This window comes from Acanthisitta chloris, unplaced genomic scaffold (assembly GCF_000695815.1).
Source record: "Acanthisitta chloris isolate BGI_N310 unplaced genomic scaffold, ASM69581v1 scaffold15246, whole genome shotgun sequence".
NCBI lineage: Eukaryota > Metazoa > Chordata > Aves > Passeriformes > Acanthisittidae > Acanthisitta > Acanthisitta chloris.
In genome coordinates this window covers 1,018-25,691 of record NW_008677735.1, presented here as the reverse complement: position 1 = coordinate 25,691, position 24,674 = coordinate 1,018, and the positions used below count along the sequence as shown (strand labels likewise).

Sequence of the window (24,674 nt, the reverse complement as noted above, 5' to 3'; positions counted from 1 at the left end):
TCAGGAAGGATATTGAGGTGCTGGAGTGGGTCCAGAGAAGAGCAATGAGTCTGGTGAAGGTGCCGTGAGGAGAGGCTGAGGGAGCTGGGGATGTTCAGCCTGGAGAAGAGGAGGCTCAGGGGTGTCCTTATTGCCCTCTACAGCTACCTGAAAGGAGGTTGTAGTCAGGTGGACTGCATTGGAATGTGCTGCCCAGGGAGGTGGTGGATTCACCATCCCTGGAGGTTTTCAAGGTGAGACTGGATGTGGCACTTAGTGCCGTGGTCTAGTAATGTCGGTAGGGTTGAACTCAATCATATTTGAGGTCTCTTCCAACCTGGTTGATTCTGTGAAAAAGAGCTTGTTTCTGCAGTGCAGTTGATATTTTTTAGGCTGTAGATTAAATATTTTGAAAATAGTTGGGAGTAAAGATTGACTAAACAGTCTCAGAGTGCCAGAAGCATATGGCATTCCTACTAATAGAGCCAGCTATAGAGTTATGTTTGTGGGATCCTGCAGAGTGGAAAGGATTATCCTGTCTTCATTTCTGCCTTTAAACATGGAATCAGAGAATGAAAAATAGATCTTTTCCCAACTTACGTTTAAGCTTTCACCCTGGGTTCTAGTAATGGTGATGGAATAGAACAGCAACCGTTGGCATGTCCTAGAGCTGATTAAACCTGCTTTAATATCCTTAACAAGATGCCTTGTTCATCCAGGGATGCTCTCATTTGTAACTGCTTTCTCTCCTTCTTGCCCAGGTCAATAACATTAACCAGCCTTTAGAAATAACAGCCATTTCCTCTCCTGAAAATTCCCTGAAGAACTCTCCTGTTCCTTACCAGGACAATGACCAGCCCCCGGTGCTGAAAAAGGAGAAGCCTCTTGTGCAGACCAATGGTGTCCATTACTCCCCCCTGACATCGGATGACGAGCAGGGCTCTGAGGATGAGCACAATAGCAGCAGGTGAATACACAGGCACAGCTTCAGAGGGAGATTTCTCTTGAGAACTGATAACAGCCCTCTGAACTGGAGGGGTGTGTTAAGCCTCTTTGTTCCCCTTGCTTGAACATCCATTCTGTTACCCTGAGCCTCTTACACAGCTGAGAATGTGAACAGAGAAGGTATTTAGGCAGTGGAACTGGAATGTGGGAACCTGCTGCTGCTGCTCTTTGCAAGGCTGGCAGGAGTTGGCCTCTGGGAGAACTGGTATGGGAATGATTTAGAGAAACAGAGGAGACTGAGGGGAGACTCCTTGGGGTCTGCAGCTCCTCCCGAGGGGAGGCAGAGGGGCAGCTCTGAGCTCTGCTCTCTGGGACCAGGGACAGACCCGAGGGAACATCTGGAGCTGTGTCAAGGGGTTTGGGTTGGATATTAGGACAAGGTTCTTCCCCCAGAGGTGTTTGGGCACTGAACAGCTCCCCAGGTCATGGCCCCAAGGTTGACAGCTCAAGGAGTGTTTGGACAATGCTCTAAGGCACAGGGTGCAGTGTTGGGGTGTCTTGTGCAGGGCCAAGAGTTCGATCAGTGATCCTTGTGGGTCCTTTCCAACTCTGGATATTATATGGTTTTGGGATTTATCTCCTCCTTTGTTGCCTTGGAGGAGCCCTTGAGGCTGTCTGTGGTCTCTAACTAAGAATCTCTCCTGCTCACTCCAGTTTGAAGTTGATTCAAGATTCTTCACTTCCTGACCCAAATTATTGATGTGTTTCTCTGAAAATCGATTACTTGCCATGCTTTGCCTGCCTGGTGGGGGCAATCTTTTTCTTATTTAAAGTGTCAGAGGGCAGGTTTAGATTAGGACATTGGGAAGAAATTCTTCCCTGTGAGGTGCTGAGGCACTGGCACAGGTTGCCCAGAGAAGCTGTGGCTGCTCCATCCCTGGGAGGGGTCCAGGGCATGTTGGACAGGGCTTGGAGCAGCCTGAGCTAGTGGAAGATGTCCCTGCCCATGGCAGGGGTGGAACAAAATGGGCTTTCAGGTTCTTCCAACCCAAACCAGTCTGGGATTCTATGTGAAAAGCAACCAATATAGAAATGTGGTTCTAATTCTGGTTGTGAAAGGAAAACAGCAATAAAGTCCTCTGAACGTGCATAATCTTGGCAAAGAGCAGTAATTCTGTAATAGCTTCTACTTAACATTTGTGTTGGGGATTTTTTAAATGCTTTTAAGTTCCTTTAGTAACACATATCTGTCTGGGTGACTTGGCTTTATGCTCCAGTAATCTGGTAAGACGTGATCAGGAGGAAGGTAGATGATGAGGTTAAATCTGCCGCAGAAGGTTTGCAATAAGTGCTTTAACTTTTTTATTTTCCCACTAGAATTGAGAGGAAAATTGCAACAATATCATTGGAAAGCAAATCTCCACAGAAGACTGTTGAAAATGGTATGTGTGAGGAGTCGTCATGGCTTGTGGTAATGGTTGGACTTGGGGATGGGTGTCTGCCCTGACTGGAGTCAGTAGTAGGTTTCTCTCTGCTACTGAGCAAGGTGTGGTTCTTAATCATCATTAAGACAGGTAGCTGTTAATCACAGATTTTGGGTCAGTTCCTTCTGTAGTCACAGATCACCAATGATCTGATCAGTTTTTTCACTGACTCGGGGTTTGGGGATGGATCTGTAGGATAAAGATTGAGGACAAATTAAATCAGCCTTCTCAAACTTTTTCAGGGCATTAAAGTAGATATTAAGGACTTTTAGGTGACTTCACAAATATTTTGCCTTTGGATCTGAAATAGAATTACAGAATGATAAAATGTGGGGGTTGGAAGATAAAAAATGTGGGTGTTGCCTAGAAAAGGTAAAAGAGCCGGGGCAGAAGACTGATGAGGAGCAGCTGAGTTTGCTGGGGGGGCTCAGCCTGGAGAAGAGAAGCCACAGTGGGGACCTTCTCCCTCTCTCCAGGTCCCTGACAGGAGGTGCAGCCAGGTGGGATCAGGCTCTGCTCCCAGGGAACAAGGGACAGGACCAGAGGAAATGGCCTCAAGCTGTGTCAGGGGAGGTTCAGGCTGGATATTAGGAAAAATTTCTCTATGGAAAGGGATGTAAAACATTTCCACCACTGCCCAAGGCTGTGTGGAATGTGGCGCTTGGGGACATGATTTAGTTGTGAACATGGTGGTGATCTTGGGTTGATGGTTGGACTTGATGATTTTAGAGGGCTTTTCCAAGCTCAGTGATTTTGTGGTTCTATGAAACTGTTCTTAGTGAGCACACTCAGTGAATGCTGTTTTTTGACATATACAAATTTTCTTCCAAACCAGGTGGCAGCTTATCTGGGAGGAAACAAGCACAAACCAGCGAAAACATGAACAGCAGTAAATGGAAATCTACTTTTTCACCAATATCTGACATCAACCTGACCAAGACTACAGACAGTCCCTTGCAGTCGGTTTCATCTCTGAGTCAGAACTCGCTGTTTGCCTTCAGGCCTTCCTCCGAGGACAGCCTGGCCATGGACACCAAGGTCACTGCACACATGAGGAAGGGTATGGCCATGCCCTCAGATGGGCTCAGCCCCAGCACCAACCCCACCAATGGCTTCACCTACAATGGAGGACTGACAGCTGACCTGGGCTTGCACAGCTTCATTGATGGTGCTTCTCTCCCACACAAGGCTTCTGACGTGACCACTTCCAACTGCTCCATGGGTTTCCAGTCGCAGCGAAGCAAAGATGTGTCAGATACAAATCTGTTCTTGAACAAGAGGCAACTGGAAGGCCTCAGTGGCATGAAAGGAGAAGAGCTGAATCGCTCCGGGGGCAAAGGCAAAGAGCTAAACGAGATGAGCGTGCGCACGGGGGGTTCCTTGGAGAAGAACTCTCTGCAGCACAACGGGAAGGTTGGCAAGGGAAGAGACCGAGATGTGGAGTTTAAAAATGGCCACAACCTTTTCATTTCTGCTGCTGTCTCATCTGGTGGCCTTCTGAATGGTAAAAGCCTTTCTACTGCTGTGTCTTCGGCAGCCAACCCAGCATCATCCGTTCCGACACACCATCCCTTCCTAAACACTCTGACCACTGGATCGCAGTTCCCCCTCGGCCCCATGGCCTTGCAAGCAAACCTCAATTCGGTGACAAACTCCTCAGTATTGCAGTCCTTATTTAATTCAATGCCAGCTGCTGCCAGTCTGGTCCATGTGTCATCAGCTGCAACCAGACTGACTAACTCTCACACTATGGGGAACTTCTCTCCTGGGGTTACAGGTGGAACAGTTGGAGGTAGGCAGAACTTTTTCTCTGGTACAAGACAGGGCCTAAAGGAAAGTCTGACACTGCCTCTCCAGGGGTGAAACCCTTTCATTTCTACAGGATGTGAAGCAGATCTGTCCCACATAACCAGTCTCCTCTCTGTCTCTTGGAATTGCTAGGATGAGTTCAGTTTCCCACGGTGAAATCTCATGAGCTTTGTCTGCTAGATGAGCTTGTTATATCACCTTAATGAAACAAATACACCCAGACTTTGTGATTGATAATGTTTGCTTGTTCAGATGTGTTGGAACCAACTTAGGTCTGTGTGCAGGTAACAGATTTCACTTGTCCTGGTACCAAGCTAAGGATCTCTAACTTGTCAGCTTGAGTGAGGAGGTTGAGATTAGGCCTTGAATGCATTTAGCATGATCCAGGAAGAGCAGAACATCAGAGGAGATGGTTTGGGAGTTGCATAGCATTCTGGCTCTTGAATGGACATGAAGTGCATTTCTTGGCCAGGAAGGGCAATGCCATATGCACCTTGCACTTCTGGGATTCTGCACAGGCTTGGCTTCTGTGGCCCACACCGGGGACAAGCTGGCAGGACTAGAAGATAGGCTGAACCTGCCATTTTCTAAGTGTGCAGGGCAGTTTTTCTTACCTGTCCATAATCATTCAGGCACCATGTCGGGAAATCCTAACTCTCACATCTCTCAGCACATAGATTTGCTGGAAATACAACTCCCCTCTGCTGCCCTGTAAGTGGGGGAGCAGGAGGGTGGGGAGGGAAGAGCAGCAGTTTGAGTCTCCAGATAAACAACTCTAAAGACCACGTAATCTCATCAAAACTCTGCCTGTGTGGTATAGAACTGACAGTTCTTGGGTCTGACCATTTTTCCTCGTGGCATTTAGAGGTTGGCAGTAGGAAAGGTAAGTGAGATCTTTTGTACCTCCTGGCCTGAACCATTATCTCTCATTGCTTGCTGCCTTCTCACGCTGCATATTTTTGTATGGGGCTGTAACTATTATAATTTTGCCTTTTTTTTCTTTTTTTTTTCTTTTTTTTTTTCTTTTTTGTTTTGTTTTGTTTCTCTTGTCACTTGAGCCTGTACAAAGCCCATCTGTTGAAGCTGAGTTTTTCTCTCCTGTTTGCAGGTATTTTTAACCATGCGGTGCCTTCTGCCTCCTCTCCTCATCAGTTTGGAGCCAGTTTCAGCAGCAGTGCTGTCTCTAGCAGCACAGTGCTAAGCTTAAACCCTCTGCAGGCTGTTGCCAGCACCTCATCCTCATCCTTCCCACCCTCTTCCTCTAATTTAGTAACATCTAGCGAGACTAGAGCCGCTCAGCGCCTCAACAGAGCGCCAGTGCAATCTGTTTTCCATCCTCCTCCTAACATCTCCTTGCCTCCTCCTCCTCCATTACTCGCCTCTAACCCCGAGCCCACGCTCCTGCAGAGCCTGCCCTCCATGCCCCCATCCGAGGCGTTTTTGCCATCCTCTTCTGCTGCTTCTTCTGTCCAGTCTAATGCTTCTTTGTCTATTAAACTGGCTTCTCTCCAGCACAAACCCTCCCGCCCCTCCTTTACAGTCCACCACCCTCCCCTGGCCCGTGTGGCGCTGGCCCCGGCGCCGCTGCTGCCGCAGTCCGACACCGCCTCCGCTGGCACGGCCACGATGTGGGTCACCCTGGGCTTGCAGCCTCCTTACGCTTCGCACCTTTCGGGGGTTAAGCCACGATAAAGAGCTTGCTTAGCTAACAGTTCTTGTTTTGTAAGGTAAGGCTGGAGAAGAAACCAGAGGGAGTTGTTTGCAAGATGTGAGATGATGCTTTTGCAGAGATAGGGTTGGGGATGGGCACGATGGAGGAGCACGGAAGAAACCTTTCAAACGGGGGATAAACCTTCTAAAACTGTGGAAGAAGCCTCTAAAATCGAGGAAGAAACCTCTAGACTGAAGGGAAAACCCTCTAAAATGGGGGAGAACCCTCTAAATAGAGGAAGAAACCTCTAAACTGATTGGAAAACCCTCTAAAATGGGGAAGGAAACCTCTAAAATGGGGAAGGACCCTTCTAAATTGAGGGGGAAACCCTCTGAAATGGGTGAAGGAACCTCTGAAATGGGGGAAAATTCTCTAAAATGGGAAAAGAACCTCTAAGCTGGGAAAAGAACCCTCTAAACTGGGGAAAAAACACCTCTAAACTGAGGGCAGAACCCTCTAAACTGGGGAAAAAACCCTCTAAACTGGGGGCAGAGCCTTCTAGACTGGGGGAAAAAGCCTTCTGAAATGGGGGGGAATCCTCTAAAATGGGGCAAGAAACCTCTACAATGTGGGAAGCAAAAAATCTGGTGGCAGAGGATGGAGGGTGTTGATGCTCCCTGTTCTGGGAGTCAGGATTTCTCGACAAGGAGTGCTCACAGGAGTAACTCTGCTCTGGCTCATCAGGATTGTTCAGGTTGAGATCACTTCACGGAAATGTTTATTTCTGAAGATCAGTAATCAGGAGGAAATGTCTATTTTTAATATGGTTTTATACAGTTGTTGCAATGGGTGTTGCCTCTTTGATCCCTTTCCTTCGCTTTGACACAGACTGTTGCATCCCTCTAGTCCATGTCCTTTGACATTAGGGCACCTGGTGGTGCCACTTTGGTGACTGCATATGGCAATGTGATGGTCTTGATTCTACTGTCAGTCAATAACAACTACTTCAAATAGTCATAGAGTTAAAAATCTCTAGGTTTCAGGTTGCAGCTTTGCTTGGAGAGCAAAATTCCCTGGGCTTTCAGTGTTCCCTGCATCACTGGAAACACAACCACAGGTAGCAGAGAAGGGCTGGAACATCCCTGTGCACTGCAGCTGTGCCTGTCAGGGCTGACAGGATCAGGCTCAGCACATGCTGTATTTATGCTCACAGCTGGGTAGATTGTGGATGAGAGCACAGGGAATCTGCAGGGGGACTCTGCTCCAAGCCCCATAAGGCTGGGGCCATAGGAGAGGAAGGATCCAGAGGTTGTGTACTTTTCTCCTGAAGCAGGTATTTATCACTAGAGCAATTCCAGAATAAAGTGTACCACCACAGGATTGGGTACTGTGGTTCATGACAATACTCTGTGGCATTCTGCTATATCAACTTTTGCTTGCCAAGTGCCATCAGTGTGTCAGGCCCTGGAGCTTGCTCTGTGCTTTCCTTGTAGGTCTGATGTTGTTGCTGTCCACTGATACCAAAACTACAAACAATACATGGTTGAACACTCTTTGCTGCTTATACAACTCAATTACAATATACCTGAGAGATTCTTTGTGCATTGTGTATAGTGTTTTCCTCATCAAATTGCTCCACAGACACCACAAACCCTCATTAGGCTTTTGTGAGGCACGTAAGTATTCCCTCTGTCCTCCTCCACAGGGAACTGAGGCTGAGGAAGGGGTTTGAGGACTGTGGGCCCTGTATGCCAGCAGACATGGGTTTGGAAGACCCTGGATAGAGACAGGATGGGGAAGATGAGGATGGGGATGGTGAAGAGGGCCAGGTTCTGTGTAGTGAGAGCCTCTGCTGAAGTTCCCTAGGCTTGAGGCCATACTCCATGCCATCGGGTGATGGTCCCTGTCACTAAAAGGTTCTCAGCAAAATAGATAAGGCACAAAAGCAACATTTGGAGAAGAGTAGCTGGATGACAAAACTGGGTTGTAGAGCAGAGGAGCAGAATTAACGATACCAGAGATGGTGTGTGACGGATGGGCTGTGGGCTGTGGTCCTGCTCTGTGTGACTCATGAACACAGGTCACATATTTCAGCAGTTTCATTGACTTCAGTGTGAATACATGTGCTCAGTCTGCGATGAACCAAGGTTGGAACCTGGAATTGGGAGCTAAAATAATCTGCTTTGCTTCCCTCCTGTGGAGCCAGACTGTGAGAGCTGGGGGTGTTCAGCCTGGAAAAGGCTCTGGGGAGACCTTAGAGCCCTTTCCAGTGCCTAAAGGGGCTCCAAGAGAACTGCAGAGGGACTTGGGACAAGGGATGGAGGGACAGGACACAGGGAATGGCTTCCCACTGCCAGAGGGCAGGGACAGATGGGATGTGCGGGAGGAATTCTTCCCTGTGAGGTGCTGAGGCACTGGCACAGGTTGCCCAGAGCAGCTGTGGCTGCTCCATCCCTGGAAATATTCAAAGTCAGGTTGGACAGGGCTGGGAGCAACCAGGAAGGTGTACCTGGCCATGGCAGGGGGTGGAATGAGATGATCTTTAAGGTCCCTCCCAGCCCAAACCATTCCATGATTGATAACGTTTCTCTCCTATATTAACAAATTCAAAGCAGATTAATATGCACTAGAAAAAGTGAAGTACTGAGAGGAGGAAAATCTCTTTGGCCCCAACTTGTGGTCAGTCCCATAGGACAAAGTTCAACACAGTCAGCTTAAAAACCTGCAGCATCTGGATGGGCCACGTGTCTCCTGGCGGATCTGTCTCTTCCCTCTAACTGCCCTTCGGCTGAGGGTTGGTTGCTCCATCTTTGCTGGCTGAGGAGGTCTTGGAGCAATGTAGAAATGCTTGACACATCTATCACCCAGCAGATTTTTGTCTTTTATTTAGATGAGTCTCTTCCTCTCCTCCTGTTGTGCAGGTAACTAGGATTTCTACCTCAACCCAATGTGACCTATGCAAGGACAACGTGGACCAACTTCACTCGGCTTCCACTGAAAGGTGCTCACCTGGCCTGTGCAGGGGTTTCTACTCTCTTACTACTGGACAAAATAAAAACCATAAAAAGACCTAAACAATAGAGCAAATACTTAACTGTGAATCTGAGTAAGAAAAAAAGAAAAAAAAAAGGCAAAAAAAGAGGCAAAAGTAATGCTTAAAGCTCCAGTTTGTATTGTTGATAGTTTAGATAAAGTATTTATCTTTTTTTAAAGTGAAAACAATTTTGACTTATTTTATTCCACCTAGACTCATCAATACGACTTATTGTTAAATCCTTTGAATACTAAAGGACTGGCACACCAGCAGAGATGTAATGAGCCTCCTTGGTGCTATTTCGTCCGTCAGAACTGTGCCTCTAGTTTGAATCTTGGTGCTGATTCGGGGTGTTGACCAATGCCAGTCCCAGTTCTCAGCAAGGTCTGCAGCTGATTTATTCACCTGACTCTGTTCGTATCCCAAAAGCCACGTGGTTGGCAGCAGTGTGAGCTAGGAAGGCACTGTCCTCTCTGAGGTTTGGGTTTGGGCTGAGCCAGGAGCTGAGCTGGGTTTTGTGTTGATGACAAATGAGAGTTCTGTGCTTCCTCTGGAGCAGCCTGAACAGGCACAGCCCATGCAGGCACAGCTGGAGCAGAAGAAATCCAAGTCCTGCCCCACTCAAACTACTTCCCTGGGCCATTTGCAGTTGCTGCTGGCACTCAGGTCACTGTGAATTTTGGTGGCTAGTCTGGTAACTCGCTTTGGGCTGTCACTGGCATATGAACAGGGTGTGTAATCACTGGCGTTGGTCCAGTCCTTTTCCCACTGCTGGGAAGACTGAACGTTGTGCTTCTGTCCTGGTGCAGGTCACAGATTTTTCTCAGCTTGTTGGTTTTGTTCCAAGTATGAAGTATTTTGTTTGTAGGGGTTTGATACTTGATTCTGAACTGGCTTAGCTGTGTACATTTATCGACAAAGTGCATTTTGCTTTGGGATGTCTTAGCTTTCAGTAGGTCTAAATGGTAGTTCACAAAAACACCACCACAATTTGGCTGCCCATGCTGCCACCCTGTCCCTCTGGTGCAGTGAATTGTGTTGTGACTGTTCTGTGTACAAAGGGCTGTCCCAACAGTAACTGATTTTCCAGAGATGTGATGAAAACTTTTCAATTTCATCTACTTTATTTCTTTTTAGGTTGTACAATGCACAGTAAACTTGCGAAAACTTACTTATTTGAGTGCACAAAGTGAGGAGAAGGAGGAGCCTTTAAGTAGAAGACAGGTTGGTCTGAGTTCAGGCTGGATTAAGCATCAATAAAAGTACAGGAGAAAGGGGGATTGCAACAGCAAATTGACTAGGAAAAAACACATTTAGGCTTTGGGAAACACCTCCCTGCTGGCTCTGGTTCTCTGAGGAGCTGCACTGGCTGCTCTGCACCCTTAAATCCCTTCTCGTTCACCAGTTCTCCCTGGTGAGGCTTCCACCTGCAGCAATCAGGGCATCCATCCACCTCTGCCCCCCATGGAGCATCCCAGGGGCACAGACAGCTCGTGAACTCCCACCTCGGGGTGTGGAGTAGGTGAGGTACCTCTGCCCTGCTGCCTCTGCTCTCGTCTGGGTCTGGGAGACGGCTGGGAATGCCATGCTGGCTGTGTTCAGAGAGCAGTGGGTGTGTGAGGGGCTGGAGCAGCTCCCACTCTGCAGAATTCAGTTCTCTGTGCCTCATCCCTGGCAATCTTAGGAGAGTTTTAGGACAAAGTGCAGTTATTTTGTGGATTCCTGAGTGTCTTCCATAGGCAGCCTTTGTGCACAGATTGGGGATCTGACTTTGCAGCCTTATCCACTGGGAAGGAAAGGGATTGATAGCCCTGGGGTCTGGGCACACGTTGCAACTGTCTTCTGCTTTGCATGTGGGAGAGGACTCAACAGCAGTGTGTCCTGTGAGGAACTGATAGCACAATGGAAGCCTGGAAAAGAGCTGGAATGCTCAGAGGGTGAGAGCTGAGGAACATCCAGTAGCTTCTAGTAGAAGCTGAATGCAATGTATGTCCTGGAATCCAGGAGGACAGTGTAACCCAGATGTTTTGCAGCTGGGAGTTGGGCTGCTCTGTCTGCTCCCAGGGCCTTGAGTAACTGGGAGTTTCAGAGCTGCTTCAGCATCCTTCCCAGCACATGGGAGTGCTTGGGCCTCAGGAGGCTTTAAATGAGTGATTGATGGAGGGGCAGCAGCCCTAATTCATGACATCTCTCCCATCATTTACATCTCCAGTGAGAGAGGATGAGGAAATACAAGTAGAAGCTTTTCATCACTTTGATTTTATCAGATCTTTTTCTGCAAAGTGCTCCTTGGGCCTCTTGTGCTTCCCTTCACCTCATACCAGAGACATCAGCAAGAGCACTCAACCACCGTCGCTTATGGAGGGGGTTTGGGTGGGCTCTGCCCAAGGCAGAGGACGTGTGGAGAGGCCTGATGGAGAAGGAACCAATCCACAGAGTTCTGTTGAACCCCCTGTGCTTTCCAACACTGCTCAAAGCCCATGCTGGCCCTTGGATGCTGAGAATGGACAGATCCTTGTTGTGGGAATTGCTTTGCCTTGATGTTCACAGTATTTCAGGAGTCAAGACTGAGCTGTCAGACATGGATCAGTGGTGGCCTTGGCAGTGTGTTTACAGTTGGACTCACTGATCACAAAGGTATTTTCCAACCTAAATGATTCTATGATTCCGTGACCCTTCAGAGCAAAGGCCTTGGGTGAGGAGTTTGTCATCTGCTCTCTGGTGGGTGTTGTGGAAAAGCAAACCCTCTCTGCCCCTTGGTGTGTCACCAGGTGCTGTGGTGACCAGCTGGTATGTGCTGCAGGGCTGGCTCAGGAGCAGCTGTTGAAATGGGCAGCACAACCAACTGGAGCTCAGCACAAGGGTGTTACTGAGCCATTTCCAACTACACGGTGTTTCGGAGTCTGTGACTCTCCAGACATCTTCCAGGGAGGCCAAAAGAAACCACATGCTGACCCAGGAATACATGTGGTGTTGGGATGTTCTGGGAAAGGGATTGAGTCTGCTGTCTGAGCTGCTGAGCCTCTGCTGATCATCAGCCTGCATCCACCTCTGCACCACCTCACTGCTGCCATTCCAGTGACCCACTGTTTCCATCTTGGCAGCCCATGCTGATGAAGCCTGGAGCTGCTCTGGCTTTGCTGATGTCTAACCCACACACCTGGTACCTTCCCTGTGCCATGCACTGTGTAACTGCAGCGTGAATTCACTTGTGCAGCAGCTCTAATCTGAACCTGGTAGTGATGCCCCTAAGATGTGCTTCCAGAGGGTGCCTGGTAACCTAATGCCTGGTGGGAAGCCAGAATTGAAGGTTTGGGACTGATGTCTCAGTGCTGCATGAGCTGTAGGAGATGTGGTTGTCAAGAGGTTCATGTTTTTGGCTTCCCTGATCTTTTATTGCTCTGCCAAAATCTTGGGCAAGTTCAACTAAAAGTCATGGAATCACAGAATATCCTGGGTTGGAAAGAACCCACAAGGATCACTGACTCCAACTCCTGGCCAGCTTGTTTCTCACACAAGGATCACTGACTCCAACTCCTGGAGCTTGTTTCTCGTCTGTCTGCACAGCAGGGAGAGCCTTTACCTTGCTGAAGGAAAAGCTTTGTACTGGTGAGATCTGATCCATATGGCTACAATCCTACGAGCCCTGTGACCACACTCCAGAGCTCAGTGCCAGAGCCTGAAACTTGTTTGCAGTAACTGAAGATAATTTGGAGTAATCAAATCCAAACAGGCAGTTCCAAAAGAAAGAATTCCTTCTGTGTGTTTACCACATCCTGCCGGTGCTGGGTCCAGTCCTTCTGGGGCTGTCACATATGTTCCCTCTCCTCCACGCCACGGCTGCCAGCGAGGGACTCGTTAGGAAGCTGAAACACATCTTGTAGCAGGTCTGTTGCCAAAAAAAAGGAACTTCCTGAGTGTTGGGCTGAGGAAAACCTGTCCCTGCTGCTGAATGTCAGCCTTGAGAAACAAACCTTGCATGGGCTCTTCCTTTTTTGGGATCCCCTTGGGGGACACTGTGCTGGGAGGGCTCCAAAGGCACCACTTGAGATTACTGGGGATTAGCCATTCAGAGGCAATTCTTCCATTAGCTAGAGGTCTGGGGGCACCCTGCAGTAGGATTTCTGAGGGAGAGAGAGTGGGAAAACATTGCAGGAGGACACAGAGGCTTGTGTTGCTAGATTCCAGCTGGTTTGTGGGATGCCAGGGAGGTGGAGGTGTCCCACCGTTTCCTCATGGTTTGATGCAGATGAGGCTGTTCCTGGATTAGTGTGATTAGTCTGGACAACCATAGTGCTGGGAACATCTTCACCTCTCAGTTCAGGTTGTGGATACAGTAGGAATGAGGTGAAGAGGAGGGTGCCCACAACAGGGAGGGCATTGCATCCTCCTGTACATGACATCTCAGACTGAGCATCATCTCCAGCTCGTACCTTCTACCAGCAGGGACTTGTGTCTCGTTGGCCAGACAGATTAGAGATAGTTCCTTGTGCTTCCATCTCATTTCCTTCCTAGTGTCAACAGCACTTTCTTCTTTAGTTCATGGTTTTGTGCTCCTCCTGCTCTTGGCTGGGGCTTGGCTCTGGGCTCAGCCAAGGTTCCCCTTGTGCCAGGAGTCACTGGCAGGATGAGTGTGAGCTCATAGGACCTGAATCTGTCATCACAGCCACGGTAGCTGAAGTCCCCAGGCAGGAAGGTTGCATTGCTTGGTGATGAACAGATCTACTTGTCACTTTTTGAATACTTTTTTGATTTCCCCAGGACTTGACACTGACACTCCTCAGCCTGAAACTCTCCCAACTGTGGGTCACACTTGCTTCAAGTGTTGAGTCTGTTTCTTCTTTCTTTAGTCAAACTTAATAACTTCTGCATTTTCAGCCTGTGAGTAGAAAGGTTTCCAGCTTGATCAGCTCTTCCGTCACATCTGAAAACATCTCAGAGCATTGTTCCAGGGCTGCTCAGGGCTGTGTGCATGTTGGTCCTTGCCCTCACCCTGCTGGGGACAAGTTTCCCTCTCAGAGGTGTGTTGGGGACACTTCTTCAACTTCCATCTTCAAAAGCTAGACTAGATGACCTTTAAAAGGTCCATTCCAACCCAAATGGTTCTGTGATTTCCTGTGCAGACATAACCTCAGAGGGTAGAGCAGGAGGAGGTGGGTGTGAGGCAGACCTGCCTCACCTGCTGGTACTGCAGACACACCCCAGACACAGTGGGGCTACAGCAGTTTGCAGGTCAGGGTTCCATTCCACACTGGATTTACTCCTGGTCACTGGGTTCCATCTTAGCCATCCCAGGCTCCCCTCGAAGGAGGATCTCTCTTCCCATGCTGCTGGGCTGCCCGTTCCAGGAGGAGGTCTTTGTTATGGAGTAACAAGGCTGAGGACAGGTAGCCTGGAGTCACCTCCAGGGCCTGTGTGGTTTGGTTCTTGCTTGGATTGTGTTTAGAAAGCAGAATCTGTTCCCCCCACCCTTTATTTTTCTACTTGGAATAGAGTGCAGGTAGAGGAGCAGCCAAGGGAGTGTGTGGCAGGGAGTGCCGCGGTGGGACCTGCTGCAGGAGCACTTGGCTCTGGCTCCGCAGCCTGAGGACTGTGCTCTCACCTCCTCTGCCTCCTTTGTGTTGGTGGCCCTTGCACGAGGCCCTGTGGGACCTGTGGATGCTCCTGCTTCCCTGCCCCAATCCAGGTCTTGCTGATTGCTGGAAGAGGAGACTCCCAGCACTGGGAGCTTGTTCTCAAGCTGCTGCTGGTGATTCCCCTCCCTGTTCAGCCTTCCCATGGCCTTCCTTCCTTAGCTAGGTCTGGAGCTGGTGCTGAGCACCCCAAGCCCTGGGGACAAACACACTGCCCCTGGCTGGGGTCACTGTCCCCATGGTGTCAGTGGATGCCACTCACAGGTGCTGCTCATGGAATAGCCATTCCTTAGGATCTGAGGATGTGTCCTGGTGCTGATGCCAAGGAGGCTTTGGTTGATTCCTGTGTAACCCATTTGCTTTTGGTGCTGAAGTCAGCCCTTTGATCAGGGTGTGGAAACCTGAGGGGTTTCAATGCATTTTTTCTTGGATAACCTTGGAGTTGGAACTCCACCCACAGGTGGCTGTCATGGAAAATTCTGATTCTGATGATGTTCTGCCTGAGCCAAAAGGAGGAGTGAGGCCTGGGAGCTCCCAGCACTGATGTGTGCAGAGCAGGAGGAGCTTGGACAGGGCTGTGACCCCACAATTACCTGTTGTATATCACTTTGGGGAGCAGGAACTAAACTGTGTTTTTGTGAACTATCTTTGCAGCACTGAGGAAAAAATGACAGGAATTTTGGGAGTGCAGATGTGCAGTGTCCGAGTATTTGAAGTTCTACTGGATTAAAAATCGTTTTTCCTTCCTTTTTTGCTCCATTTCCATAGCTTAATGGATCAGGTTTTCACTAAAAGTTGGAGTTCCAGTTTTAAAATGTTCTTGTGCCATATTTTATTTATCCTTATGCATTATAACTATATATCTATTTAGACTAAATATTGCATTAAAAGATGCTTTTATTGGGAACTTCAGGGTTTAAACCCATGACAAAAATTAATTTGGAAATACTTTTCCAGTGCATTTGCTGTTTGGGAACCTCTACCTGAAGAGGCTCCTTAAGTATGTAACGGTGTAAAACCAAAATAACATCTAAAATTCAAAGTTTGATCATGCTAACCCTGAAGTTCTCAGGTTTGTGATCCTTTGGGTCTCTCAAGGTAAATCTGGTTGCTTTTCTCGTGCAGTCAAATCCTTCTTTAAAGGTCTTGTTTCTGGAGTTAATGAGGAAAAAGTGGAATGGGTTGATCCATCCTGCTTGGCTTTTTTAACCTATTAATCTTTGGAGTGATCAATTTCCAATTAAAACCCAACTTTTTAGGTCTCTGTTCTACTTAAACCTTTTAGGAGTGAGAGCCTGCCCTCGCTGAGTGGAACTTGGATGGGGAAAGCAGTAGATTACGAGGTTGCTGTTGCTCAGGAATTGATTAGTAAACTTTTAACTACTAATAAAAATCCATTTTGCAATGGATTTTTTTGAAAAACCCATTTTCTTAGGACAGTGATATGGGATGTTTCCTAGTGAATAGGAATTAGTTTATATAATTTAGGCTATTAAACTGAATTATTTAAAATTCAAACTTCCCCTAATTTATCTTTTTTTTTTTTGGTTGATTTTTTTATTTGATACCGGTAAGTTGTCCCATCATTCCTTTCATTCTTCCATAGAAGTAGTGTGAATTCTGATGTGTATATATGTATGTATAATATATATATTTCCACCCTGCCTTTCCACAATGTAAGAGTTAGTTTTTGCTCCCCTTCCCTCCACTTAATTTCTTGTGTCTTTCCCTTGATTTGTAATTGAAATGATGCTTTGAAGTTTTGTCTTTATATTAAAGTGTCTGTATTTTAATACACTGAGCTGGTGTGAGTCTCATTGCTTCGGCCGCACAGGAGGGATGGAATGTGCCCAGGAATGGGATGTGGGCACCTGGGGCACAGCAGGGACAGGGCCCCTCTGCTCCTCTCCCCCATGCTCTGAACGAGGCAGCACCTCCAGCTCTGAGGGTTTGGCACTGCTGAAGCCTCACCTCAGGTCCTGTGTCCAGTTCTGGGCCCCTCAGGACAAGAAAGACGTTGAGGGGCTGGAGTGTGTCCAGAGAAGGAGCTGGGCAAGGGACTGGAGCACTAGGAGCAGGTGGGGGAGCTGGGGGAGCTCATCCTGGGGCAAAGGAGGCTCGGAGGACATTATGGCTTTCTACAGCTCCCTGACAGGTGGTGCAGTCAGGTTCTGTTCCCAGGGAACAAGGGACAGGATGGGAGGACTAAGCCTCAAGTTGTGCCAGGGGACGTTGAGGTTGGATATTAGGGAAAATTTCTTCACAGAAAGGGCTGCCCAGCCCTGGCACAGGCTGCCCAGGGCAATGGTGGTCTCACCATTCCCTAGAAGTGTTCAAAAAAGATGTGGCACCTGGGACATGGTTAGTGCTGGGTTTGGCAGGGCTGGGTCAACAGTTGGACTCTGTGATCTTCAAGAGCTTTTCCAACCCAAGTGATTCCATGATCCTGTGGCTCCCCAACCCACTCAACTGCCATTCCTTTTTAGCCAGCAGTGTCACCAGGAGAATAGACCTGCAATGGCCAGGGGATGTATTTAAACATTGGAGCTGGAGGCTTTAACACTGCCTAAGCTAATTCTCGGGTTCTTAAACTGAGGTGCAGCTCCAGCTTCAACCAGTGCTTCACCCACAGCTCCTGGCTCCGCTGGGCTGCAGCCACAGCCTGACCCACCTCCTTATCCTGGGCATGTTTGTCACTGGAGCCACTGCCTTGGCTCCATTAGCAATAACATTAGTTGGACTAGATGACCTTTAATGGACTCTTTCAATCCAACCTAGTCTATGATTCTATGAAAAAGCCTCTCAAAAATCCCATCATGAAACCACTCCCAGCTGGTTCCTGAGCAGGGACTGTCACCCAAGCCCCTGCTGCTGCTCCAGGGACTGATGGTACCATCTCGCCAGGGCAGCTGCTGCTCCTCCATGGGACACCCCTGAGAGACCACCTGGAGCTGCTGGTGGTCAGGGGAGACACCTGGTCCCCCTGGGCAGGACCCTGAGCTCCCTACAGCCACCTCTCCCTGTGAAAGCTTTTGATGTCATAGAACAGCTCTGACTACAAAGATTACAACAAGATTTATTGGCAATGTTCACTGCAGAAGAGAGAAATGGCCTCAGCTGGCTCTCAGGGAGCCTGGGCACAGCTCCTGATGAAATACAAAAAGCAAAGTGACCAGAGTGTAAAAAATGAAAAACTGTCTATAAATCACCAGAAGCTGATGCAGATTTTGAAGTGTCTACAAGTACCTTCTCCCCTTACTGCTAAATCCCTGCCCAAGTCCCAGCCCTAACCTAGAGTAGATCTGAGTTCCTGGGCCTGCCTTGACCCTGTAATTCACAGCATTTGTCTTACATTCAGTTAAGAAATGTCATTGGTGCCTCTTAAAGGAGTGTTGGGGTTTGCTCTTGCTCACCCAACTGTTCCCCCAGCACAGCAAATAAAATGCCCAGTTTCTGTACAGTGATGATTGTTGGTGGCAGCTCCACCTCAGAAAGGTGTGTCCAGGGAAGAGCCCAGTGAGTCCTGCAAGGCATACAGGTGATAGATGGCTGCTACAGAGCTGTCTGGCAGGAAGCCTCACTGTGACACCACAGGTCTGTTGGCAAAAAATGCTCTGATATCGGCAGAATTCCCAAGGTTTGGTTAGATCCAGGCTGAACTCACATTGAAGGATTCACTAATGCTGATCCCCATGGAGGTGAGCTTGGATGTGGCTGTTCTGCCCCTGGAGCTGGAGCACATGGGCTGTGGAAGGGCTCCTAGAGCTGTGAGACCACAGCTGCTCTGCTGGCATGGAGCTGTGATAGCTGTGTGAGGATCCCTCAGCAGCTCTCCTCACACTGGACAGCTAAGATACCTCTGTGGGGAGCCCTTGGCTGCTCTCCTCACACTGGAGCTATGAGTCCTGCCTGGGGACTCCATGGATGCTCTGCCCAGTTGAAGCACAGCTCTAGTTATCCCACTGCTGACCCGAAACACATCCTCTCCCAGTGCCCAGACAAATCTCTTTTCACAGCAAGCAAAGCTGCCACATCCCCCCAGCAGATCAGGCACGTGTCTCTGTGCTGAGGTAAAGCAGAGCAGCCCTGGTGAGGATTAAAATGCACTTTAAAGTCAACTGAGGACATCATTCCCTAAAGCACAAGCTCTTGTGTGTTCCTGCCTTTAATCCCTTGCTACCCCCTAGCACTGCCACCTGGCTGCAAACCCTTCTGGAACCTCTCCCTCCTTGCCTGTGGCTCATCCCACAGGACAGCTGCCCCTCAGCTGATTTTGGTAAATTCCAGAGCAAGCACCTGGAATGACTGAAGAGAAAAACCTTGGCTTTGAGATTTAAATTAAAGCATCAGTGACAGCTGTCACTCTCCTGGTGCTCAGAGGATGAGGTAAAGAGGGAAGGCCAGGCTACTAAAGCATGCAACATGGCTCATGTTTGACCATTAATTCCCAGACAAGAAGGACCAAAACTTCCCTTCCAGCCCAGCTCAGAGGCTGCTCCACCCCACCCCATGCTGCTGGCCCTGTGCTGGTCAGCTGGAGAGAACAACATCCAGAGCTGCAGCCCCCAGCGCTTAGGCCAAGCTCCCACCCTGCCCCAGCCGTGAGCTGTGTTCCCTCTGCCATCGATCCTCTGACACTGTCACCCGGGACCTTCCCAGGGGGTCTTTCCTTGGGGTTTTCCTCCAGAGGAGCTGCTGTAGCAATCAGGAATCTGAGTGTCCTGCAGCCCTGGGTGTGGAGAGTGTCCTGTCCCTCATCTCTGGGCAGTTTTCCTTTGTGCCCTGGCTGCTGATGTAGGCATGTTGTTCCTTAACCCTTATCTCTTGCTCACAGGAGCCCCTTTTCCCTGGCAGCTCCCCGTGACCTTGGCAGTTTTTTGGTCTTTCCCTTTGGCCCCTCACAAAGGGGATAGAAACTGCGGCAGTGGCTCAGGGGAATGAAGGGTTAATGCCTGCCTGTCACATGCTGAACTAGTGCATGTCTTGCAGCTCAAACCTCCAGCCACATGGAGCAGTTCCTGCCTTTGCCAACCTCTCCATCTGGCTTTCCTCCCTGGGAAGCAGGATCACTGCAGAGCTCAGCCCAGCCCACAGCTCTGCAGAGAGGGATCTCTCTCTGTCTCCACTCCCTTTTTCTCTGCAGCTTTGTTCTCTTGGATGGGCTGCAGTGTGGGCTTCATCCAGTCTCCAGGAATTAACAGCCCAGGCGAGAGAGAAAGAAACAACCCCCAGAGGCAACTGCCAGTGGCTGCACAGGCACTGCTACCCTACCTTGGCACAGGGGAGTAGATGCCTCCTTCCCATCAGCTGGAGCTGCTGCTGAGCTCTCCCAGTGTTACTGGGAGGATTCCCACTCCTTCCTGCTCACCATCTCAGCCATCAGCCCCATAAAGCCTCCAAATGCCTTTGCATCAGCAGGAGAAGGCAGGAGAGGGTTAACACTGAAGCACAGAAATGCACTCAGAGCATCCTCTTACCGCCAGGGATGAAAAGCCCTGCTGGGAAAATCCTGAGCCAGAACAATCCAAGCAGCTCCCTCAGGAGAGGGAGGAGGAGGAAAAGGGCTGGAGCTGGCTCAGGGCCGGCCCCAGCAGCTGCAGGCACTGGAGGAGGACAACAGGTGCTGGGAGCTCTGTCAGTCCATGCTCTGCTCCCCCCAGGACCAGGGGGCTCTGCTCCCACTGCAGTGGCAGCTCCATGGCCCAGGCTGCAGGTAGCACTTCAGCCTCCACAACTGGGGAAGTGGGAATGTGCCATCAATTCCCTTAAAAAAGGGATACAAAATGATTTAGCTAATAAATAAGTCACTTGGTCACTGGGGAATTGCTGTCCTTCCTGGGGGGTTGGGGTGGCCCTGGGGCCGGGAGCCAGCTCAGCCCAGGTGAGGGTGGTGTGCTCCCAGCTGGAAACGTGCTTCCTCCGAGATCCCATACTGCTCCAGGGGGTCCTGTAGGAGAGCACAGGGAGGCACCGGTGAGATGCAGACGAAGGGTGCAGAACGTCCTGCAGCCCTCAGGGAGGACACAGCAGTACCCAAGGTCTGTGGTCAGTCCATGAAGGCACAAGAGTGCACAGGTGAGCTGCAGCAGCATCACAGGGATGCTCCAAGGGGCCTGGCAGGGTGTGAGCAACATCTCCACCCATGGATCTGGTCAGGCTGGTGGTGAACAGTTCCAGAGAACTGGTGGGAGTCCAGGCCAGCCCAGGCCAGGCCTGTCCACCTCCAAACCTTGGGCCACTCCAACACTGGAGTGTGTGTTGAGGGTTGGAATGAGCATGGCAGTGCAGCTCCTTGGCAGAGGAAGGTGCCCCGGTCTGGCTGTGGAGACCATGACTTACTATGGGATCTGGGATCTCCTCCCCACACACAGCAGCCAACAGCCATGATCACCAGCCCCTGCAGCAGTCCAAACTCATCAGTCACCCCCTGGCAAGTGACTTCAAGGGACTCACTCACCTTCCCTGTCATCTTCTGGATCTCATTCCGATAGAAGATCAAACTCCTCCTCATGAACTCGTAGCTGTAAGACAGGAACAAACCATGAGGAAGGCTGAGCAGAGAAGAATGTGGGGAAGTTTCAGACGCTATTTAGAGCTGGAAGGAGACAGTTGCTGGGACAGGAGCCTGGGAGGAGACAGCTGCTTCCATCCCGAGCTCCCCACAAGCTGATCCCAGAAAACAGAGCACAGAGCAAATGGCACAGCCCTCATTCCCATGGCTCTTCCTACCTGGCTCGTTTGAGTGCCTCAACCCACTCCTGACACTGCTCCTCACTGGCACACTCAAAGCAGTATTTCATCTCTGGCTCCTCGATGAAACCTGCCAGGGACAAGGAAACGGCTTGAGGCAGATCCTGTTAGAGCTGCCTGTGCTCCTCTGCCTCCCTCTCTGCCAGCAGCCAGGCCACAATTAGCATGTCTGTTAATGAAGATGAGCTGTGAACAAGCCCATAATCCCACCCTCTGGTCCCTCTCCCATTCCTTGTGTGGCTCCTGGTGGCCTGGAGCAGCTGCCCACAGCATTTGTCAGCTTACAGCAGCCAAAGTCCTCAGGAAGAGCAACTTCCCACACTGAGAGCCGCAGCTCAGAACCGAACTGGACCAACATGGCCAGATCCAGGACTGAAACTCCCTGAGGCTCCTTGCATAGTCTCCAGAGATTTAAACCAAAGTCGAAAATGTCCCCAAGGAAGGGATTGGGATATATGCAGACAGCAGGCAACTGAGGACTTAAACTGCACTGGGAGAAGGCGTGGACCTGCCTTTGCTGGAGGCTTTTGGGAATGCAGCACTGTGCACAGTGGAGAGCAAGTCCCTGTGCAACTCTGGTTCTTTATCGAGACAGAATCAGGACATCTCATTAATTCCTGTCCCCAAAGCTCTGCTCTTTGCTGCCGAGCCCTCAGGGGCCTGGGCCGCTGCTGCCAAGAACTGGGTCAGGCTGCACCACCCCCAGACACAACCCAACACCAGCTGCCATCAGGGTTAACACTTTCCTCAGCAATCCTCATCCACCAGAGCTCCAGATAGCCCTAAAGCCCTGAAATTCAGCCTGTGTTGTTCTCAGAGCAGTGTGCTCAGGATGTCTAAGTGTCTTTGGAGGCAGAGAGAGCATCAGCTCTGGCTGAAAGAAAAGACACGGCCCTGCACAGACACAGCTGTGCCCGACAGCCAGGCCAAAAGATATGGGAATGGCCTTGGAGAAACATCCTGTTATTCTGGCCACATACCTCTGGCACAGGGATTAGTGCTGGATGAAAGGCTGTTCCCAGGGGACAGCACAGCTTGTCCACAAGGACAAGGCTGGAACAGCCCCACAGGTGCTTTATCTGAGCCTCACTTTGCTTTTGGCTCCAATGCAGCAGCACAGCAGGGATCTGTCAGTACAACCCCCTCAGAGGGATTCCATGGCTCTGAGCAGGGTCTTTGTGGTCTTACTGCTGTTCTGCAAATCCCACAGAGTGTTCCAGCCAGCCATGGAATATCCCTGAAATATCCCTATCCTGGAGATGGGGCACAGGCTGGCACTGAGGAGGGCATGGTTCAGGGATAGAATCATGGAATTGTTAAGGTTGGAAAAGCCTTTTAAGATCATGAAGTCCAACCATCAACCCATCGCTGTGTTCACCACTAAACCACGTCCCCAGGTGCCACATCCACATGTTGTTTGAACACTTCCAGGGATGGTGACTCCATCACTGCCCTGGGCAGCCTGTGCTAGTGCTTCAAAACCTTTCTGGAAAATACATTTTCCCTAATATTCAATCTAAACCTCCCTTGGCATAACTTGAGGCCATTTCCTCTTGTCCTGTTGCTTGTTACCTGGGAGAAGAGACCAACTCCACCTGAGGGGCACTGACCCCACCAAGGAGAAGGGCTGAGGAGCAATGACCCCAGTGAAGAGGAGGAGGAGAAGGGCTCAGGGACACTGATCCCACTGAGGAAGGGTTGAGCTGACCCAATTGTTTCCAAAGAATCAATCAAGGGAAAAGCAGGAACTGAGCAGTCAAACATTCCCTTTCAGGTAGCACTGTCTGCCACGAGGGAAAGGCAAAGGGATGCACACACAGCACTCACTGATGGAGAAGACATTCTCCTCCTCTTTGGTGATCCTGCAGTGCTCCAGCAGCAGAGCTCCAATGGGCTGGAAAAGACATGGAGAGAGGGTGTTACCCACAGTGCCCCCAGCACAATGAAGGATGAACCTACAGCGTTTTCCTGGAGTCATTTAAGCAAGTTTCATGCCCTGGTGCTACCTGTAAATAATTCAGTCTGACTACACCATGTTCCTTTCATCAACCTCATGATGCCTGTGATGTGCCTCATGTGCCAGTCTTACCTGTAGCACTTTGAATGTGTTAATTAGGTGTTTAACACTTCTGCTTGCTCAGGTTCAGCCGGGAATTTAGTGCTCCTTTCTGTGATGTGAAGTCAGCAAAAAACTTTACTTTCTTGCTTGGCAAATCAAACAAAGATGAAGTGTTTACCATAACACACGGAACAACCCACACTGTGCTGGCTAAGGGCTGTTGTGGAGAGGTTAACAGTATGTGGTGAGCTGGAACAGCTCAGGATGAGCAAACAGACACCAGGGACTGTTTTCTCACCAGTGCACACTGAGCAGACATGGAAACAGTGCGAGACACTGACCATAAATGAGAGCTACTCACAGGGAATTCTTGTCCAAGCAATACAACATGCGAGAGGCAAATCAGGCTGGGACTGAACACCTGATTGACTGTGTATTTCACAGAGCAGTTTGGGTTGCAGGGACCTTAAAGCTCATCCAGTCCCACCCTCTGCCATTGGCAGGGACACTTTCCACTAGCCCAGGTTGCTCCAAGCCCCATCCAACCTGGCCTGGAACATTCCCAGGGTTGGGGCAGCCACAGCTTCTCTAGGCAACCTGTGCCAGTGTCTCACCACTCTCACAGGGAAGAATTCCTTCCTAATATCCCATCTGACCCTGCCCTCTGGCAGTGGGAAGCCATTCTCTGTGTCCTGTCCCTCCAGGCCCTATTCCAAAGTCCCTCTCCATCTCTCCTGAAGCTAAAGGAAGAGGAAAGATCAGCACTCTGCCCCAGTGCCACTTTCCCAGCCCACACAGTCCATGCACAGAAAGAAGAGGGAGGAAAACAAACCCCACCACAAAGCAGAACCCTTACCTCTGCCTCATCCGTGCGGAAGTAGAAGAGAAAGTTGACCACAAGCTTCACCAGACGTTTCTTCAGCACTGCAAAGAGAAGAGGTTGAAGGGGGCAGAAAGGCCAAGGTAGCTGGCAAGGGGGCGTAGGGCAGCCCTGTCAGAACCCAAACCAAGGGCATTGACCTGGGGGCTGCCCCTCGGAACAGCAGTCCCAGGGAGACAAAGTCCCTGTGAGGCTCCTCCAGTGGCTCCTGGGCAGTCAGAACCTGTGGCAGTGCCACACTAACATGGCCTGGCTGAAGGAAGCTCAAGAACCCCCAGGGAGAGTTCCAAATCCCAGGGAGAGCTCCAAATCCCAGGAGACCCTGCCTGAGACTATCAGCACAGGTGTCACCTCTGAGGGACAAAGTCCACCAGGTCTTTGAGGGAAGGAAAGGTCCAGGCCCAGGGAGTGAGTGGCTTAACCCTCCAGGGCTGGTTTGCAAGGGAATGT

General features: G+C 49.9%; 2 protein-coding genes across 2 annotated transcripts; one reads left to right on the top strand and one right to left on the bottom strand.

The window, feature by feature from the left end:
- Positions 1-271: 271 nt before the first annotated feature.
- On the top strand, positions 272-5,909 carry DOT1L (DOT1-like histone H3K79 methyltransferase). The gene is made up of 5 exons (XM_009076636.1): positions 272-277; positions 741-946; positions 2,302-2,366; positions 3,244-4,200; positions 5,326-5,909. The coding sequence occupies exons 1-5, from the start codon at positions 272-274 to the stop codon at positions 5,907-5,909; spliced, it is 1,818 nt and encodes a 605-aa protein (XP_009074884.1).
- Positions 5,910-20,407: 14,498 nt separating this feature from the next.
- PLEKHJ1 (pleckstrin homology domain containing, family J member 1) lies at positions 20,408-24,268 on the bottom strand (the record flags this gene model as incomplete). The annotated part of the gene is made up of 5 exons (XM_009076635.1): positions 20,408-20,482; positions 20,993-21,056; positions 21,265-21,355; positions 23,113-23,179; positions 24,201-24,268. Coding segments are annotated over 5 exons (365 nt in total), but the record flags the coding sequence as incomplete, so codon positions are not given.
- Between the last annotated feature and the right edge of the window lie 406 nt (positions 24,269-24,674).

What these genes read in the sequence shown, in the direction of transcription:
- DOT1L (XM_009076636.1), top strand. An exon ending in ACAGAAGACTGTTGAAAATG is followed by an intron (nt 2,367 to 3,243) that starts GTATGTGTGAGG and finishes CTTCCAAACCAG; the next exon opens with GTGGCAGCTTATCTGGGAGG. An exon ending in TACAGGTGGAACAGTTGGAG is followed by an intron (nt 4,201 to 5,325) that starts GTAGGCAGAACT and finishes TCCTGTTTGCAG; the next exon opens with GTATTTTTAACCATGCGGTG.